General features: G+C 49.3%; 1 protein-coding gene across 1 annotated transcript; it reads right to left on the reverse strand.

The window, feature by feature from the left end:
* Positions 1 to 557: 557 nt before the first annotated feature.
* Positions 558 to 16,670, reverse strand: NFAM1 (NFAT activating protein with ITAM motif 1). The gene is made up of 6 exons (XM_075429234.1): positions 16,478 to 16,670; positions 14,028 to 14,366; positions 12,860 to 12,969; positions 10,168 to 10,269; positions 5,588 to 5,674; positions 558 to 2,905 (listed from the first exon to the last, which is right to left on the reverse strand). Exons 1-6 carry the CDS (start codon positions 16,584 to 16,586, stop codon positions 2,846 to 2,848), a joined length of 807 nt encoding a protein of 268 aa, XP_075285349.1. The 5' UTR covers positions 16,587 to 16,670; the 3' UTR covers positions 558 to 2,845.
* Between the last annotated feature and the right edge of the window lie 3,743 nt (positions 16,671 to 20,413).

Below are 20,413 nucleotides of genomic sequence, written 5' to 3' on the forward strand. Positions count from 1 at the left end.
ATTCTCAGCATTCATTTTAAAGCAAAGCATGTAGAGTAAACACAACAAGCCAGTCATCACCTTTGTGGAGTTGGGGGAGCCAATCCTTAATTTCTCTTTTTTTTTTCAATTGCTCAACACTTAAAAATGAACTCCTTTCCTCTTGCTAGTAATACTCATTTTCTGCATCTATTCTCATAGGCCATACAGACAGGTAGGACAAAAAGACCAAATGATGGCCTTTTTCCTGAACAAATCTCTGCTGCAGAGTAGCTATACAAAATACTATGTAGATTATATTTCCTAGTCTCTCCTACCTGTGCCTGAAGGCATTTCCTCATACCTCCTTGGAAAACTCCATACTGTTTAAGAACATCCCTGCTCTCACAGTCTTCTGCTTGATACCTTTCTGGCTCACACACCCTGATGCTACTGCAGCTGCCTGTGGCACACGATGCTAAAGAAGTGATATTAGCCTGTGGCTATGTAGCTACAAGACTTCCTATTTTTCATGCAGCAGTCATTTACCCTTGCAGGGCCAATCCAAAACCCATTGAAATCAACACAGCGACTCCCCCTGACTTTGGCAAGCTTTTGCCACAGCCCAGAAGCCCAGACTTGCCAGTATTTCTTGGAAATTTTTATTTGTTCAGTTAATTGATCAGAACTTGGTGTGATTCTTCCAGTACTTTATCACTGACTGCTCTAGAATAGCCTTTTCTATTCAAAATACCATTCTTCCTCTCATGTTTAATTTTAAACAGCTTCAGGTACTTAATATATAGAATTCTTCAGGCATAAATGTAAGAAACACACTATTTAAAAAGGTAACAAGAAGGCAAGACAAATCAATTCACTGCAAAATGAGATCCTTGCTAGGAAATTTCCAGTAGCACCCAGTATTTTTAGAATTTATAACATTTAAAAAGCAAAACACAAAAACTAAGCAGCATTATTTTGGAAATTTTTGCTTTTCATCTAATCCACCAGCTTCTGCTGAATATTTTATTGCCATACTGCAGCATATTTAAAATTCATTTCATCATTTCTTCAAATTTGTTAAAGAAAGGAATTGTTATACCTGTACAATCCTCTGTAAATTCTTCTGTGAACACAAATGTTTTCTGGTCATATTAGTAAACACTAAACTTGTTGACTTAAAAAATATTTATTTATAATTATTGTGATCACTTAACAAATGGAGAACGGGTCTAATAAGCCATGCTGTGTATTCATTGCTCTTTCTGAAATGAATTCCTCAACACTGGGAAGAGAAAAAGCATTTTCCTGTGGTTAAAGAAAGTCCAAATTGCATGTTTGAAATCTCTTCTAATAAAAAGAGCAAAGCAATAAGCGGATTATCTCTTTAAACATAGTATAGGAAGGCTGGAGGCCCCGGAGACATTTTCCATAGCCTCTATCTCTGATGCATAGCAACATTATCTTCAACTGGAGAGGGTCCTATGACCCTGGAGCTCAATTTTAATTTGATCTTCTTCTTTAAAGAGGTTTCTCTGATTCCTCTCAAGTTATGCTGCATATTCTTATTTTGGGTTGGTATTGTTTGGTTGTTATTTTGTTGTTGTTTTTTAATCTGAGATAAAACAGCCTCAGCTTTTTGATCCACTGGTTTGATCATGTTATATGGATATTTAACGTAACCTCTTCCCTATCAGAACCAGAATATGCATCAGCACAAATGGTAGGCAAGTTCCAGCCGACAGGAGAGAGAAGAGCTTAGAAAATTCACCTCTAGGGCCTCCCTCCAGTCATTCCAAGTTTCAGAACTGGTCTACCTGGCCAAATAACATCTGGGGGCTGGGGTAAAGGAGCCTTATATCCGTGTTGGGAAACACTGGCCAGCTGAAACCAAGGCAAACCCACTGGTTTTGGTGGGGCAGACGTACCATGCCTGCTCCCACAGAGGCTCAAAATCCCGAGCGATAACAATGCCCATTGCCAAGAGTAACGGGAAATTCGGGAGCTCGGCTTGAACTTCTCTGGGCTGGAACCTGGCCCCAGACCTGCTTGGCTTACGCAGCCCCAACAAGGGAGTTTCCTTGGGTTTCCACCTCCTTGTTCCTCTTCCTTGTTCTGGAAAGAGCACTGCCACTGAGACACATTGCCAGGCAGGGATATTTTCTCTGTTTTGCTTTTCTCCATCTTTATCTCTGTCCATGCATCCAGTCCCCACCACATACTGCTGATATTGCTGAAGGGAAAGCATTTACTCGGAGGCACTGATTTCAGTCAGCTGAGTATGATCACAGCAGGCATCTGTGACTACTTGATGGGATTAGCAGATTATGACAAAGCGTGTTTCACTGTGGGGTTCCTGAGAAAGGAAAAATGGGCAGGTGGATGCTTGGATCTCGGTTAAACTATGCATGAAGGCCTGATGGCCATGTCAGGAAAGCTGTAGGCACAGGATCGGATGGACCACTGCACGTCAGGATTGGAAGACCAAGCCAGCAAACAAGGAGGTCTCTGGATTGTCCTATCATTTACAGAGGATGGAGATTTAAGTATTTCAGTCGGGCCAGGTGAGAGAAACCTGCACAGATCCCATCTGCACCATTTCCAAGATACCTGTGAGTGCTTGACAAAAGCAGCTTTTCTTTCGCATCAAACGGCTTTGCTGCAAAACAACAACTTCGCTGCCTCAATGCAGACTGAGCCCCGGTGGGATTTGAACAGATGCATTCTGTTGTTAATGAAGGGCAGTTTAGACGGAGCCAGGGGTTCACAAGTCCACCATGGTCGTGCCCTGAAGTTGCTGTGGATCTCTGCAGAGAACTGGGGATGTAAGAGAGTAGTTCTGCCGTACAGAAAGATGTCTGGTCCACCTAGGGTCAGATTTTCCCTGTTAGATATTCTCATACAATGTATCAGGGGATTCTTCTAGAGCTGCTTGCTTCTTAGGTGTCTGCAGAATGATGAAAAGGAGAAAAAAGAAATGGAGGAAAATTATTCAAAAGAAGATTAATTAATTCTTAATAAGCAGACACTGACGTTTGTTCTGTTAGAAACGGCTACAAGTGATCTGCTGAAACGGAAGCCACTACAGTGAGAAATGTTGCTCCGCCAGAGAGGAACGTGACTAATCCAGCCCAAGGGATAAAGATGGCTCCTTTACTTGTCACTCTTCCCCCAAAAAGCTGTCAGACAGGGAGGAGAGGGAAAATTGGACTTGGTAAAAAAATAAATCACTTTGGATTCTGTGAAGGAGGAATTCCCTGACCTCCTCAATCCTGTTTCTTCAACAGTTGAGTCTATTCCTCACAACCGTTCCTTGTGTAGACAAGGCGCTGACAGACTGATATTTTAAGCGCTGTGTGGCACAGGCCTGCTGTAAGCAAGGTTACACAGCAAGTAGCTGAAATGCCACCGGGTGAATGAAGCCCTACCTACACTAGCATCTTCTCTGTTGCCACCACCAAAGTGAAACATTTTACAAAAGTGCTGAATGCAGACACCTCCAAAGCATGCAGGATTAACCCCTCGCTACCCAAGCTGGCTGACAGTCCAGCATGACAGCAGGCGAATGCTCCCATTTCAGGGGCTCTCTGCCCTGCTTCCCTTCAGAGCTCCCCCTCTATGCGCAGCATCCCATGGCAAGGGCTGGCCTGGACCCTCCACAGCAGAGCCAGCTGCCACTCAGCAGCCCCAGCTCCCACTCGCAGGCCAAACCCACTGGCCCACCAGTATTGCTCTTAGGGAAAACACCCTGTCCTATTCTGGCACAGCCAGCTGGAGGATGGGCGTTCCAGGCAGCCACAGCCCAGGATGACTGAGACAGAAGCTGATCAAAGTGCTTGCAATAGCAGTGGAAAGTGCAGTCAGATTCTCCCTGTGCAGAGATCATGGGGCCCTGCCACTCACACTTCCCCTCCTTCTGACCAGCGCAAGAACTGAGGACACTTGGTGGTGTCTGCTCTTGATATGAGAGCTCATCCCAGCCCCTTTCTTCACTTTCTTCTCCTTGTTTCTCCTGTCTCTGCTTTGATCTTTACCCGGCCCTGGCTGAGACTACCAGCACCAGACCGACTCACACACAGATGCTGCTTTGCTCCTGCTCTGTTTTACAGACCTGCTGGCCCCAAAGCAGCAGCTGAGTGGTGTGGGCCACACACACACGTGATTCAGCACAGCCCAGATAGCTCCACGGTAAGGAAAAACCCACACATACTGCATCTCATCATCGAGACTCAATCATTTCGAAGGGGGCAGCTGATACAGGTATACAGAAGAATAAATAGGACAGGGAAGAGGAATCAAGACCTACTGTTTTCCTTGTCCAACTCATTAAAAATGCAGCAAGAACACAACACCAGGGATGCTGTCTTTTCCAGTGCATACGATGCAGTGGGGTATAAGAGAGCCTATACAAAATAACCCATCCTTCCCCTCAATAATCACATACCTGCCACAGCCTTTGCTACTCCCAACCACTGTGGTGCCACAGCAGTAACTGCAGGAGGCCAGTGGCCTTGGGACCAGACCACATGGCAAGTAGCTCTGACACAGGGGAGGCTGCTTGATTTTAGACCACCTTTTCCTAACAGGTGGGAGTTACAAAGATGCCTCAGACACCAGGAAATACTGTCTTTCATGAAACAGAGTGATGGTGCCAACTGAAGCTGGCGCCACGCTCCACGCTGCATAATCAGTCAACCTGGGGAACTCTCCCAACAGGACATCAGTGGGAGGAAGGCAGGAGACATTTTTCAGGAACATTTTCCAACATTAGAGGAGTGAATATATTTTTTAAGCAGGTAAGAGGTCTGGAGGGGAAAAGAACAGCAAAGTTCTGAGGACAGGAAGGAAATGCACCCTGGGGTGCCTGATGCAAGTTTTGTCCCTACGAAAGAGCTGATGCCTGCCAAAGGCAGGCTACAGGGTTGTGTGGGCCTCTGGGTTGCTTCACATGGCCCCCACAACTGATCTGCACCTGCATATTCCGAGTTACAGCTACTTTCACTATGAGTGAATTTAGTTCCTCGTCTCTAACTTGTAACTCCCAGCCCAGCAAGAAGATCTAAGCCCAAAATCTACCCACACTGCCTTTTCCTGAGCCCTGGAGCTGACAGAGACTGTATCAGCCCAGCCTCTGTTCAGACCATCTTACCTTCTGCTATCATGAAATGGCTCTCAGGTGCTTAATGCCAGTGAGAGTGAAGCTGTGTCCAGGATCTGCCCCTGGTGCACAGACTCCTCTACGTGGGAGGACTTCTCAGCTGCCTAAATAATCTGGAAAGGGCAACAGTGGGGGCCAGCATCTGGTCAACTCTCTGTGAAGGTCTGTCCTGTTCCGAGGGAGCAGCAACACCAAACCCCTCAATGCCTTTCGGGGTATGTCATACAGCAAAGCATCTGCATGAAACCAGGACTGCCAGAACTGCTAGCTGCAGGAGGAAGGGTTCTGCTGGAAGAGGGAAGGTAGGGTGAGCGGATGCCACATCTCGTTTTCCCCTTTTGGTGGGACTGGAAGCCGGGAAAGAGCAGACGAACCTACTGCCTGCTAGGACCATGGCAACTCTGCGGGTTTTCTTTCCCCATGCACCCAGAGCATAAGGGAATTCTCCAAAAACAGGGCCCCAGCCCTTACCTTCCCTGAAGGACTCCTTCTGGGTGATGGGTTGCTTGCGTTGTTCTCAAGGCTAGAATAGACATCAACTTGCTGCAAATCCAAGCACTGCACAGGGAAGAGAGAAGAGGGTAGGGGTCAAATAAATTACTTTAGGTTTAAGACAACTAATTGCCCACTGTGTTGTTCTCTATCTCATGCCTGACATTTTTTAGGAACCCCTGCCACCTCCAAAATTTTGAAGTTCCTGACGTGAACTTTGGCAAACAGAAAATCCTTTCCCCCTGAAATCTCTACAGTGCAGCTGCATCATCTTCCTTATTCAGGCTCACAGAGACAGGCTTTGACGTTACCTACCCTGTGCAAGGCAGCGGAGAAGAATGCCAATGCCCCTGCCCCCCTCCACTCCAAATTGTCCCAGACTGCAGAATAAAGACCTCTCTGACACATGAAAGGATATTGTGCACCATGGAGACCACAGGTAATGGGCAGTGCTCTGCATCACCCAGGACCGTTTAGGTGCCTGACACCCACAAGCTCTTGCTTATGGCTGTTCTGGGCACACAAAGGTGAGAAGAGGGGTGAGGCTGAAAGTCCTGAAGCACAGGGGCTGTTGAAAATGGGAAACCCTACATCGAGCATGATTTCTGTTTACTGTCTGGGTTTTTTTCCAAGCCAAGACTCTCCTCTCTTCTTAGAGTGAGCAAAGAACAATAAAAAAAAAATCAATACATTCTCAGGCTCTCAAACATATCCGTGGTCCCATGCAGCTACACAGAGAAACACACACACACACGCGCTACATGCGTATGCACCCGCTGGCCCCCCAGGTGATCGTGTCACAGGAGATGCGTGTCAGTTTGAGTGATGTTCCAGATCTGCCTGAAGGATCAAACATAACAGTCAGGAGGACTTTTCCATGTGTGTTTCAAGGATGACAGCAGGTTGCCAAGGTGGCTGTTTCTCTGGCAACAGGAAGATGGGAGGAGCTCCGGCCGCAAGAGGGGCAGATGGTATTAGTGGAGAGCTTGCAAAGGGAGCAAGGCGCCCTGCAAAACAGCGAGGAGGGCGAGCAAAACACGGGGGGTTGGTTCTGCCAATCACCTGAACCCCCATCAATTCATCGGGAGCTGCAAAGGCTCACCATCCTTCAGGATCATGGCCGGCAGGATGATGGTTTGAACAGGACAAGTTGACAGAGGAGCAGCACTTGGGAGTGGGGCCTGGAACAAACAGGCACTCAGACAGGAGGGGGCCGCAGTGAACAGAGCACCACATGGCTCTCCCGTTCCCACTCCTTCTCTGGGAACAGTCAAGTTGTTCCACCTGTCTGCTTCCTGCTCCCAACAACCTGCTTTCCTACAGCAGACATTTCCAACTATTCGCATTTGCACACGAGCACACAGAAAATCCCACTTCCCCATCCTCATTTTCAATTCTCTTTGTGATGCTCATAGTGAGGACCTCGTCCGTGTGCTGCCCTCCCAGCAGCCCGGCTCTGTGTCCCCTTGGCAGGACAGGCAGCCTCCTTCACTGCTCTAGTCTAAAGCCACGTGCCAGCAAGAAGGATCCTTTTGACGTTTAACCTCCAAAAAAGATTTCCTCCCTCCACAAACCCTCTTCCCACAGAGGCTGTTCACAATGCTGGTCGTTTGCTGGCCAGTTGGAAAGCCGGTGTCTCCAACTGCCATTTGCAAATTAATTACTTTTACTTGGTCACTGACCACCTGCTACTGTCACAGCGGAGGAGCACAGGCCTCTCTCCTCCCCGCTGGCAGACGCCTTCCCGTCCCCAAGCAGCCTCCTTGTCTCCCTCGCACCAGGAAAATCTCCTGTGCTCTGGAACCCGCCTGCACTGCAGGAGTTCTGTTTGCTGCTCAAAAAAGCTTGTTTGAAGTGCAAAGCGGATGAAGCGAGTCCCTTGGATTGTTATTTTCAAGCTGCTCGTTAACCAGGCAGCTAAGCTGGAAGACGGAGCAAAATACAGGTTTGAGTCGGGGCAGTGCAGCAAGGTAGGGCTGCAGGAGGACAAAGAGATCTGTGAACACCTGGCAGTGCAGTGGGAACAAAGGGGGTGCCCAGCTGCCCCCTTCTTACAGGTGCTTTTTGCTGCCTGCTGCTTTTCACTGGGTACACCCACCCCGCCGGACCACGAGGTAAATGGCGGCACCCAGAAGACCCGGTGGGGAAGGCATTTGCTCCTAGGGATGCTCAGCAGGATGGCTCTGCAAGAGGGGTGCAAGGATTCTCCCCACGCCAGGGATGAGCCCTGCTGCTCCCTAGGATAACAAATTCAATGAGCTGCACCAGCCAGTTCCCAGACCTTACTTGGATGGCCAGCGCTGCCGCCTGCTGCTCCTGCTCCCAGCTCCAGGCCCGCAAGACACCGTGGTTCCCTTTCGGGCTCTGACCTCCTGCTTCTCCCCACAGACAGCACATCTGGCACGTGCTGGCCTCCTGACCCGTCACCTGATCTTTGGCCTCCTTTTTTATCTCATCACCTGGAACTACTTCTCACTTGTCCTCCCCTTGTCCTTGCCTTAGCTTACCCCAGTGCTGACCACCGATTTCTGCCCTCCTCATGAATTATGCACTAAGTGTTCAACACCCAATTTAACACCAGCGGGTTTTCACAACGCACCTAATTTCAAATGCAGTTTGCAGGGCTGGGTTTACACCACACAGAGTCCTCACAAAGCGTAGCAGTGGGGCACCAGAGCCATCTTTCAAAGGAAAGGAGGCTCGTTGACTCTCCACTCCCCTCACTTGTCCTGAGGGCCCATCCAATGCAGGGTGTCCATCCCAGGGCTCTCGCCCTCTCTCCCCCGTTAACTGCCCTGTCCCCCCTCGCAGCCCCGTGCTCTCCCCTCCTCACCTCGCAGCCCTGCCTTCACCGCAAGCCATGTCTGCGCCCGCAGTTGCCGCTTCATGCCCGAACGAGTCGCCCCGCAGCAGCTGTTCCACCACAAAGTAACCTTCAGCAGGCGGGCTGGTACCCCCAGCACGCAGGAGATGGCCCGAGGATGCTTGAGGCTCTGCCAACAAGGGCTGAGCCACTGACCCTGCGCGCCGGGCTGGCTACAGAGCTGGTGTGCGGTGAACGGGCTTCGGAGGAAGGCTGGCTGGGCCAGGGTGGAGGGGCTCCTGCGAGCAGAGGGCCCAGCCAGCTCCCGGGACTGCCTGCGCCTGGGGCTGGCTCTGCTGGCTTGCTATATTAGCCTTAGCAGGGCCTCCTGAACAGAACAACATGATGAAACATGTAATTAAGATGGAGCTAAGGATGCATGACGAGGCCGACTGAGCGAGAAATGGATTTGATTTTTTTTTTGTCTCCTTGCAGAAACCATCCACTTCAGCAGGAAACTACCCATTCGGATTTTTATAAGCCCAAATTAAAAAGAAATTACTTGATACAAATGAAAAGGTTTATAACCTGCAACCTCCTTTACCCAAAGCATTGCTTTTTGCCCAGAATAAACATATCGTATGCAATATATAGTGCTTTCTTTTACACCTCTACTCCAAAAATTAAAGGGCCACAAAACGGTGCCCCCCCACTTGTGAAGTGAAAACAAGAAGGGGGCAGGCCCATCCTCTCGTTCATATCTGCCCCCTGTGAGGTCTCCTGCCTCCCTGGCAGAGCTGTGCTCCTCTCTGTAATACATTCTCCAGAGGTTAGCTTTGTTTAGTTTAAATTATTAATGCAGCAGAGCTTACAGGTTTTCCTCGGAGAGGCTTTTCCAGCCCTTATAGACCTCACAGTCAGAAAGGTTTCCTAATATTCAGGCAACATCCTTCTCTACTTACTTTCATTTTTTTCCTCCTTGTTTGCCCACAGATCACAGGGAAAAAAAAAACCCTTTCCTTCTTAGCAGAGCAGCCCTCCCATGGGAGTAAAAGGAGAAAAAGGAATCCACTTTAAATGGAGCTGGATGGGTTGTAAATAGGATTAGGGGTCATGGTTACTTGGGGTAGCTGAGTTCTGAGCCTGACATTTCAGGAGAGCCACTCCAATCCTATTACTTATGCCACTGCGGCTACTGGGCTTGAGGTGTGGGAGCAGTTGGCATTCACCAGTGTGGGGAATGAAAAAGGAGATCTATGCAATGAGAAGGGTAATGCTCCAAAAAAATGAGACTCCCTTCATTTTCTTCCTGCCCTTTTCCTGAGAGCTCATCAGCCTGCTCAGGACTGCAGCAGTCTGTGACACTGACACTGGTGAAGGTGTCACAGGAGGAACTCTAAACAGAGGAGACCCTTTTACCTCTACCACCAGGAACCCTCTCTGGCCCCACACTTCCTGCTCTGTGCTGCGACACTGCTGGCAGAGGGAAAGGTGCTGCCAGTGGGCATGGTGCAAGGCTTGGGTACCGGGTAGGTCACGAGTGGGACCAGGATGGAGGCATGCAGCATGCACAGTCCTGAGAGGAGCTACGCAGGACAGAGCACAGGAGCAAGGTCACCAGTACCAGGCTGGTAGGTAGGTATTGCTTATGTTTCACATCATGATACCAGCGTTGTCTGTACCATGGCAGGGCAGGGAAAGGGTGGGTTGTACCACAATGCGGACAGAAGAGACAGAGGGTGATTCTGGTACTCACGTCATAGACAGGAGGTGGTGGTGGTGGTGGGCTGGCTGGAGGCGGCTGTGTTTCCACCTTCTGTCTCAGGATATTTACCCGGTTCCTCCTAGGGCACAACGCCTGCTCAGGACAAGACACCAAATGACACATATGGAGAAAACACCATCTCCCCAAAGATGAAGAGAACACCAGTGCTAAGTCAAAGCCAGCTGCTCGCACACCCCCTGAGTGTTTCCACAGCAAAGAGTGCTGGCACCCTCTGCAGAATGCAGGCCAGTCCCTTTCCTCACCACGGGGTAAAACAGAAGAGTCTGACTTACACTGGAGCAGTGGAAGGGAGAACCGGCCCCTGTGCATACATAGAAATCACTTCCACTGCTGAAACTCTGCCGGACAGAGGCTTTAACTATTTAATACCAAACAAAAATACTGTAGGACAGAGAGTAAAACAGGGCCCTGTTCAAAGTGTGTGTGGGAATTTCAGAGAGGCAAAATGCAGTGACTTTCATCAGGATTTGGCCAGGAAGCTTTTGCTAATACGCAGAGTCTAGAGAAGAGCACCAGACAACATCAGTGATAACATATAGTCAGTGACACACTAATGTGCAAGTCCAGCATGGAGTTGAAGGAAAATGGTCTCTTCCTTTGAAACATTTCTTGCATTGGATGAGTTCTCCTGGAACATGCACCATTCACGCACAGATAAGGGTTAGCCCTACTCAGCAAGCAAGAGAGCAGGCAGAAAAGGCAGAAGGCTTTGCTAAGTGTCTCTGTTCTAATTCAGAAAGAAGTGGGATGATTATATTCACATCACATGAAAACGATGAACTGCTTTCCAGTCCATTAGTAACTAAGGAGGATGCTAAATAGCTTCTCTTAAAGATAAACATTTTTAAACCAGCAGGTCTGAGCAAGCTGTGGTGAGAAATATGGGCTGTGTTCTGCAGGGGGGCAAATGTAATGACTGCACGATCTCTTCGCGCCCCAAGGAGAGCCTGTAGGTCTGAGACATGCTGGCCCACCTCAAAACCTAGAGATGCCAATCGGCAAGTCGTGACAGTGCCTTGCTCCTCATCCCCATGGAGACACTGTCTAGGCAAGCAGAGATAGGGGCCTGTCTCCAGCCTAGTCACTCTGCCGCTTACGCTCCTTCCCCCTCCATCAGACTGCCTGCAAGGTAAATCTCACGAGATTAGCAGGTCTGCCAACTGCTGCCATTCTGTTTTCAACCTCATGATCTCTAACTGTGTGTGCTGAAGCCTGATGCTCCTTGGAGTCATAGGACTGTACCAGCAGCACAGCCTCCACATAAAAATGCAAGCAGAGAGTCTGCTGTTGCGGTGGCAGAGAGCAGCTTGAAAGAGTAAATACGGGGCATACTCTACCTAGAAAACAACAATCCCCAAACTCTGTTCTAAAAGACATCAGGTTTTTTTAAGCCATGCTTGCGATCTCTGGAAGAATGCAGAGGATGTGATTTGAATGCCTGAGAGCGGCAGTACTAGGAGCAGTAGGTTTTCCCCAAACAACAGGGATTCCAGTATCACGACTCCAGAGTTTTTTCCACAGGGCCCCTGTCTCAGCCAGATCTTTCAGCCCTGCTTTTGGCTTTTCTTCTCCTCCTCTCTGCACCCTTCCTTCCCCACTCCTGATTTCCCCTTTGCCCTCAGCTACTCATCCCAGCTTCCACTTCTTTACCTAGCTGGTCCCAACCTGTGCCACTGGTCTGCTCACCTGAGGAGCCCTGTCAGTCCAGTCTTAACATCCTCCTCCAAGCTCCAGTGCTTCCTCGCTCCGTATTCCAGTCCCAGTTTCCCTCCCGAGCCTCACAGAATCACTGCTGTTGAAAGGTGCCTCTGGAGATTCTCTAGTCCAATCCCCCTCTGCTCCAAGCAGAGTCAGCTGAAGCAGGTTGCTCCTCAGGTCCCTGTCTCTCTCTTTTTTCCAGTTAGTTGGGACTTCCGCACAGGCTTCCTTGGGATCCTTGTCCTGACCTTCCCCCCTCACTGGGGAGATGTTTTCTCTGCCAAACACATACCAAAGGCTCTGGTCCCCATCCCCGCCATGCTGCAGATTGTTTTCTTCTATGGTGCCCAAGCCATGGCTCAGCAACGCAGTTGCACCGTCTCCTTGCAATCAGATTGTGCCCTTGAACTGGAGTAGCCCTCATCTTGAAAGATGATTAGAAATAGGGAAAGTCCTGCCCTCCTCCTGCCACCAGAGCTGCAAGAGCCTTGCTTGGGTGCACGGGATGTTACCTGTCTGACTCGCACTGTGCGGAAAGGCAGCCTTGCAGGGGCTCCTTTAGACAACTACGCTGCTAAATTGACAAGAGCCACCACTGAGCATGCACAAACTGCAGCTGTCCAAAGACCCACCAGAAGGCCATCTTGAATATTCCTAGGGCCAGCACACTGCTAGTGTGATTTCTTGCCCTGTGCCAGATCCTTGCTCTAAAGCAGAGCATGCCAGAGTCAAAATGATTACCAGAATTTCTTTAATGGACAAATCAATGACTCATTTTGTCTTTCCTGTAATCTTTTTTCTCAGAAAGACTGAACTTAAAAAAAGAAAATAAACCTGAAGCAGACACCCAGCATGGAAAATTTCAGCACAGGGACGTCCAATCCAGCCAAGTTAGAAGGAAGTGAAATAAATTCCTAGAATGGGTTGTGTCAGGTACTGTTTTTTTTTTTTTGTTATAACTTGCCTTTCTCTTCCACAGAAGCAGAGCTGTTGCAGTGATGCTCAATGCAGCAAGAAGAGCGGTAAGGGTAACAAGGATTTCCCACCCATAAGAGGTCTCTACATACCCTGTACCTGTAAGAAAGAAGGCAAAAGATTCATAGTGTGAGTGGAAGTTACAATCCTGCTGTATTTCCAGCCCTGGAAAGAGCCCCAAGGGAGCTAAAATACAGAAGCAGTGCAGAATACAGTGGCACAGATGCACACACCCTGCAAAACCTAGTCTGACTGAACGGAGAGCAGGGTGCAGCTGAAGAATCACACAAAAGAGACAGGATATAAGCAGCTGCACTTCATGTAGATCAGAGAGGGGTAACGTAACTATGAGAGCCAAGAAAGGTGGTAGTTAGAGGCTGGCAAAGGTCTTTAGTGACAGGGGCAGAAAGACACATTGTGGAAAGCACACAGACCACACAGACTAGCAGGGTGGGTACTGTAGGCATCCTCTGACCAGTGTAGCAAAGCTGTTTTGTCATGGCTCTTTGCATTTACACTTCCTAAGAAGTTTTTCATATCCAGCATTCAGTAATGCAAATCCAGCCAGTCAGCAGCACGCATGTCCTTATCACTTTTCTATAACATTCCTCATACCATGACCTGAAGCTCTCCCTTGCTTTCCAGTCTGTGCATTAACAGAACAACTGACCCCTTGTACCGCACGGAAAAGGGGGAGGGATTATGGTGAGCCCCTAACAGTAACCACCTAACCTGTACATCTGATTACGGTGAGCGCCCTAACCACTGACCTTGTGTTCAGCCGTCTCTGTCACACTGCTAAAGGTCAAACCACACTGCCTTCTGAACACAGACACCTAAAAGCACCCTCAGACCCAGCGCCCAGGCTCCCTGGTTAGACCCTGACTTTACGCCTGCTGTTCCCAAGGGGCTGTGGCAGGGCAGATAAAAATCACTGCATTTTCATGTCCCCATCTGTGCACTGGGAACATTAGTGCAGGTCACCTGTGTAAAGTGCATGAAACTCTGATGGCATTAAGTAATGGGAATAAAGTATTATTCCCATCTGACTTTATAGTGTGTTTGGGTACAGGAAAGGAAGAGCAAAGATCATCTTTTCATAGCCAGATCCAGCTGATTTTTAACCAACTGCCTTTCCTTTCTGGTTGTTCACTCACCTCTTGCAAGGACAAAAACTCCCTTTCCCTTTTCCTGGATGTCATTCCATTTGACCTCACAGTAGTATGTGCCAGTAGAAGGGGTGTTTTCAAATGGCATGATTCGGTAGTTGTAAGGTATGGTAGCAGTCTGATTCTCTTTTCCAGAAGGGATGTCTACATTTTCCGACCTACTATAGATGGATGTTTTCTGGCCCAGTGAATTAATCCAGTAATAGGAGATTGCAAATTTGGTGTATTTCGGCATGTAAGGAAAGATGACTTCGCAGGGGATGGATATTCCTTCCTTGAGCAGTGCAACTTGGATTGGAGGTTTCTGCTGTACCTGGACACTTCCCCCTGCAAGGGTAATAATTGTTAGCAGCCACCTAACATCACTTTAATTCAGGAGAGGACTGCTGCCCCAAAGACAGGATCACACGGTGAAAATAACCGTATGTCAGGAAGCACGTCCGTAGCACGCAGTGTTGGCCCTTGTCAGAAATTGAGTGATTCAGAGCATGTGCCCTCTGTGATCTGCCACATCTCTTAGGTAATTGCTGTGTGATTTGCGATAGCCTGTTGCATTCACAGGCTTCCCCTTTTCCCTTGTGAGCTCCTCCATACAACGCCAGCACGCAGAAAGACAGGAAATGAAGCAGGAAGTAAACCGATTTTGCAGTGGTGTGAGACTGTATTTACAGCGGATGAATAGAAAGCAATTTTCCAAGACAAACGCTAGCTGGACATCCCCTGAAACTCCTGAGTTAGTTACAAACCTCTGCTTGGCCGTCTGCGTGTGCCCATGCAATGCCAGTGCAGGTGCTGCGTGCAGGCAGGTGTTACTGGTGGCACTGCATGTAGCTGAAGCACAAGTGAGGAAGGAAATTGCATATTCTGTACAGGGGCCAGCACCAGGGCCATGAGAAATAAGGCACAGCTTAATCACTCCAAACTTCTGCTGCCGTAAATGGGCAGCAAAGCACAGGGCTCCGTGCTAGCTACAGGAACTATCTGCAGCAGACTGCAGATCTTAAGTATCTCTATATGACAGTATCTCGGACAGAGAGATGGGAGATCATGCCCTTTGTGTGCTTCCTCCTTACACAGACAGGGCTGTTGAAAGTAATCTCTCACTGCAGTTCAATAGGCAACGATGTTGGGAGTTCCAAGAGGCGATGAATAAGCACAGGTGGGGAACCACACCATAGTTCACTCCCTGTTTTGTTTAACAAAAAAATTAAAAAAGCTAAGAGTGAGCCATGAGCTAGTAAGGAGCCTGGGGCACAGGACCTCTTTGGCTTCCCAGCCAAATCTGGGTTTAACATCAGGCAGTCTCTGGATCTATTCGTCTGGCAGCTGACGTAACACCACACATAAAGCAACTTACGAGGAGGCCCATGCAAACCACTGTTGTCTTTAAAAAAGGGAACTGGAAACTTACACACAAGTCTTCTTACAAAATGAAGGATTCTTTCAGAGACATGAAAATAGAAGGGGAAAAAAAAAGTATAGAGAGAAAGTAGGGGTTGGGCAGGCTTTTTCATACATGCTTTTGATGGGATTCCCTGGGGTTCTGCATCTATGAACAGGCTCATAACAAGGCATTAAAGCTGTCCCAGAGCACAGCCAGGCTTGCTTTCCTGTCATCGTGCACTAACGCTGCATCGCAATCGCAGCATCACCTCTGCACAGCGGGACTCGGAAAAGGCAACTCAGACCTAGCACTGCTGAACGCCGAGCACCGAGGAAGCGTTGGGGGGGGGGGGGGGGGGGAGCAATTATGGTGGCAGGGCACGGCCACTGTCCAGAAAGAACTGCCGGGAAATAACACCCGTTAACGAAAATCCTATACAGATGACCTAGCCAGGGACAATAGCCTGAGAGTAAGGAAGAGCTTAGGTTACATCACTAGAAAAAGGTTCTTAGCTGTAAAAGCAACCGAGATACAGCTAAGGGACATGCTCATGCGTTGTGAGTCCACAGTCCTGTGTATACTAGATACAATATTATGGAAAGAAGGAACAGAAAATCCTGCAGACAGCGTGGGAGTGATAACCCAAGCAGTCTCTTCTGGGCCTTATTTTTTAAAATCATTCATCATTCTTCTCATCTCTACCCAGCAGAACACACATGAATACAGTTTCTATACAAGACATGGCTACGCACTGCTGTAACAAAACAGAGGAGAGATCCATCTTCTCACAGTATCCCAGGAGCCATTAGCTTGAGAAGAACATGCCAGGGAAAAAGCCAAACCATTTTATTTAGGTTATCTAACCCTTCTCCCATGTTCCTCCTTTCTTGAGGATTCTCTCTCTCAGCTTTGAAATGCTTAAAAGACAGAAATAGCAGCAGCGTGCAAATTCCTAGAGGGGATCTCTGGAAATTAGCAAAAGATAGCAGCTGGAAACTCTCTAACATGAATAAACGTGAGAGTAAACAAAAGGAATAAAAAAACGCTTTTTTACCTCCACACTGAAGCAACGAAAGAAACAGGAAGATGACTTCTAAATTAGAGGCCATGATGGGGGTCAAAGGCTGTAAGAAAGCAACCAGATATGAAGATCCAAAAGGCATAACAGCAGGGGGTTTGTCAGGTATTTCCACGCCCGGGCAGCCGGTTGATCCCCTCCTGTTGGTGAAGGGACGGGTGGCATGGACACACACCGCTTTTGGCAAGCCGTTCCTGGCAGATGCCGGCTCTTCTGCTTTCTGGTCAGACTCCTCCCCACACTGGGGTTCATTTCTCTGTACTGTTGCGATGGTGTTACACCTACCAGCGGGTGTCCAAAGATTAGACCGTAAGCTCTTTAACACATAGAGCTTTGTCTCCTGATGACTGTAAAATATCACACGTATTTCAGGCAAACTTTGTCACCTTCCACAGTGACCAAAGCCCCATGTTGGAATACAGAAAAAACTGTGTTTGGACTGATGCAGATCGAGGCCATTTGAGGTGAATGTGATCAAATTCAGGGAAGGATTCAAGTGATTCTGGAGCAATGAACAAGCTTACAAGTGGCACAGTGGCTTTTTTACCATAATTTTGCAAGGATTTATTTACCCAGTTGTTTCGGATCAGCTGTTCCTGATGATTTCGCTGCATGGACCATTCAGGTTCTGGAATAATTATCTTAATCGAGTGCTTTGTTCACATAGGGAAGCTACCGAGCAGCGCCACAGGGTGTGGGTTCAGGGCAGAGTAGCACTCTCAAACTCCTTCTTTACGTGAACACTCCAGTGTGGGATCACCTGTTTTGCCTTTAACATGGAAAACAAGAACCCGCACCAGCAGTCAGTACGGAGGAATGGCTCCACTGTCCTCCTGACTGCACAAAACTTCCCTCCACAGCCAACTCGTCCACTAGGTCACTCTGGAGGCAGGCACTCACCCGTATTCCAGAAGTGAGAACAACCAGACAGTGAATTCATCCCTAACAGCTGTGATGTTTCAGATCCACACGATGCTGGCTCTGAATCTGCTTTCCAATGCAGGCAAACCTTAAGAAATCTATTGAACGGAAATCTAAGGAGAGCCCTTTGAAGAAAACCCTTTCTTTGTGGCAGGATCCCGCCGCCTATTACTCATGAAGTGTCTTTGATTTCAATGAAAGTGTGTTTTTAGCTGCGACATCTGCAATGCAACAGCTGAGCAGTGTCTGACTCAAAAAAACCCCGACGTCTGAGAGGTCTTCACTTCTCTCTAGGCAGCTTCCTCCTTCAGCGCTTCTTGCGAGACATTTGCACTGTCCACAAGAAAGCACTTTGCTGCAGTTTCAAGAGTGCCTGCTCACACGGGGCGCTGGGCTGCGGAGGCTGGCGGGGGATGGGCATGCTGGGAAAGACCTGCGAACGTAGATGAGCCTGTAAATTGCACGTAGTCAAAACCACTCTTCATCTGTTGTTTTACCCCTCCAGAGTTTGTAGGAGCAAGGTTTGCTCCAAAGGAACCTTTGGTTTGCAACATTTTTCCTCCTGTTCAGCCTGGGAGGGGTCCTCAGGAGGAAGGGGTCTTGACACAGGAGGCGGCATGCAGCTGCGGCCCCCCGAGCCCAGGGACAGCTCCGGTACCTTGCTGAGAGCCCTGACAGATGGGGAGAGGAGCAAGTGGCTTTGTGTGGCTCTGCAACGCTGGTTGGTGCAGCAGCTGCACTCCTCCGGGGAAGGTTTAGCTCAGATTAGCCAAAACCAACTCCTCTCCCCAAGACAGGCTGCCGTGAGCTGCACAGGGCTGGTCTCAGCTGGAAATCGCTCCTCGCAGGTCTTAACGCTGAGCAGCAAGGACAGTCAAGAGCAGTAACAAGACACTTGGGGCCCGCTCGGTATTTCAGATATGTAGGCACAGATCAGGCAGCTGTGGCTCTGGGGGGCTGTGGGGTTACAACAGTTCTCAGCAGCATTTCTCAGGCCCGAACGGCATCTCAAGGTAGCTGGGGCAGGGAGGGAGAAGGGGGCAGGGGCTTACTACCCTCCTGTGGAAGAACTCCGCTGAACAGCGAGAGCTTCCTCAGCTCCTATATCACACTCATCCCCACGGTAGCGCACAGCTTTGCAATCTGCAGCATTGATGTATTTCTAGCAGACAGAACATGCTGCTTCTGTCAGTGATGTGTTTTAACTGTTATCAGCATTTATCTGCTTCAGGAATTCAGAGCGATAAGTGGATTAAGTGCGGTAGGTTTGTAGGGCTGCTAGGTCAACAACCTCCTTCCATCGTTTCCCTTCTCTTCCTATAAACAACGCTCTTGCCACTCTAAATGCCAAGTCCTACAAATATCGCTGTCTGGAATTGAAAAAAAAAAACAAAAACATAGATCTAGCATTTCAAAAGAGATCACATGTAAGACTCAGCTGCGGGATTAAAGGCATGGCCAGTCCAGAAATACATTCACTGCTGGAATTTGCTATGGTAGAGCTTGCTGAAAAGAAATGGCTTTGATACGACTACCCAGCAGCTATTAACTGCAAGACAGAGTGACATTCTGTTCCTTAGAGCCTAAAGGGAGCCTGAATCCTTGAATGTTAAATTCTAATTCAATTTGGTCTGGGGATTCTGGACCGGGTTTTAACTCTGGAGACATAAATGGGAGGAATGTGAGGAAAAGCTGGGGAGCTGTGTATTTCTATCAAGAGCCTGTAGCAGGGCTGAACTGACCCCCCCCGAAACTTACGTGGAACTAACCAGGATACCTGTGCCAAAGGAAATCAATGACAAAGCTCCGAAGGAATAGGTCATTGTACGACCTTCACTCAAGCGCTTCACAGTGCGCCGCTGCACGTGAGCTGGTCCCTGCAGCACGACAAGGAAGGAACCGCCAGCCTGGCTGTAGCCCCGCCGCAGCACAGAGCGGCCAGGACCCGCACGGCTTGGTCCTGCCTTCGATGCAGCGAATGCAGAGCTCTTCTTGAGACTACACACAGCACTGGGCCAGGTGCTAGCAACAGTTTCCGCTCGTAGCTGGAAAGTGGCCATTAATTGCACTCAGGAGCTGTTAAAAGCCCGCGGCGGTGGCCAGCATTCCCAGCCATGAGGAAAAGCGCATTGTTCTGGACAAGTTTGGGCAAGTGCTGAACCTACCAGAACTGCCTGTTCGCAGCTGTGCCCGACGCACACCCACAAGGAAAGGCAAGCACACACACATGCCCGCACATGCCGCCACCGCCAGCTCCAGGGAAAGCATTTATTCCAACAAAAAGGCTGCTGCTAGCCAAGGCAAAAGCGATGCTTCAGAGACCACAACAAAGCCTTTTTACTGCTGAAGCGTTTAACACCACAACCATCCAGAAGAGAAACACCGCTTGGCGCAGAGACAAGCTGCGGCAGCTTGACAAGCCTGATCGCGGGGCGCGCTCCACAGCATTCCCCAGCACGGCGGCTCCAGCTTTGCCGCCCTGCCAGGGACCAGCTCAATCTCCCATCGCTGAAAGCCAGCCAGCGGCAACACTGGCACCGCCGAGGGCTGGCAATCTCTCTGGCTCCTCCAACCCCAGGCCCCGTAGCGCATGGCTTCCCTCCGCCTGGCAGCCGGAGAGCCAGCGCCAGCGGAGCCGTACCCCTGCCAGCGTTCCCAACCGCTGCTGCGCCTCAAGTGCCCCTTGGCAGGGCTGGATGATGCCGAGCTGAAAGCTGCCCATGCCCTCACCACGTTTCCGCCCGCTGAACTGCTCCAGGGAAGAGAGCGATCAGCGGCTCGAGGGGAAACCAGGGGAAAAGAAACGTGTTGATACCACCGCGGGGAAGGCAGGGAGGGGACACTTCTGCAACAGCCTTTCACCGGCAGAATGAGCCTGCCTCGGAAATCACCTCGCTTCTCCTCTTTTTCTCTTCGCTTCCTGGGAAGATTCCGGGCGGGAGCCGCCCCGGGGCGAGCCGACCTTCGTCCGCTGGGGCCAGGCGGGTGAGG

Source organism: Opisthocomus hoazin, chromosome 8 (genome assembly GCF_030867145.1).
Source record: "Opisthocomus hoazin isolate bOpiHoa1 chromosome 8, bOpiHoa1.hap1, whole genome shotgun sequence".
In the NCBI taxonomy this organism is placed as follows: Eukaryota; Metazoa; Chordata; class Aves; order Opisthocomiformes; family Opisthocomidae; genus Opisthocomus; species Opisthocomus hoazin.

What these genes read in the sequence shown, in the direction of transcription:
- NFAM1 (XM_075429234.1), bottom strand. Translation starts at nt 16,586, where the DNA reads ATGCCTTTTGGATCTTCATATCTGGTTGCTTTCTTACAGCCTTTGACC. An exon ending in TGCTTCTGTGGAAGAGAAAG is followed by an intron (nt 10,270 to 12,859) that starts GCAAGTTATAAC and finishes TGTCCTGAGCAG; the next exon opens with GCGTTGTGCCCTAGGAGGAA. An exon ending in CACCACCTCCTGTCTATGAC is followed by an intron (nt 5,675 to 10,167) that starts GTGAGTACCAGA and finishes TTCCCTGTGCAG; the next exon opens with TGCTTGGATTTGCAGCAAGT.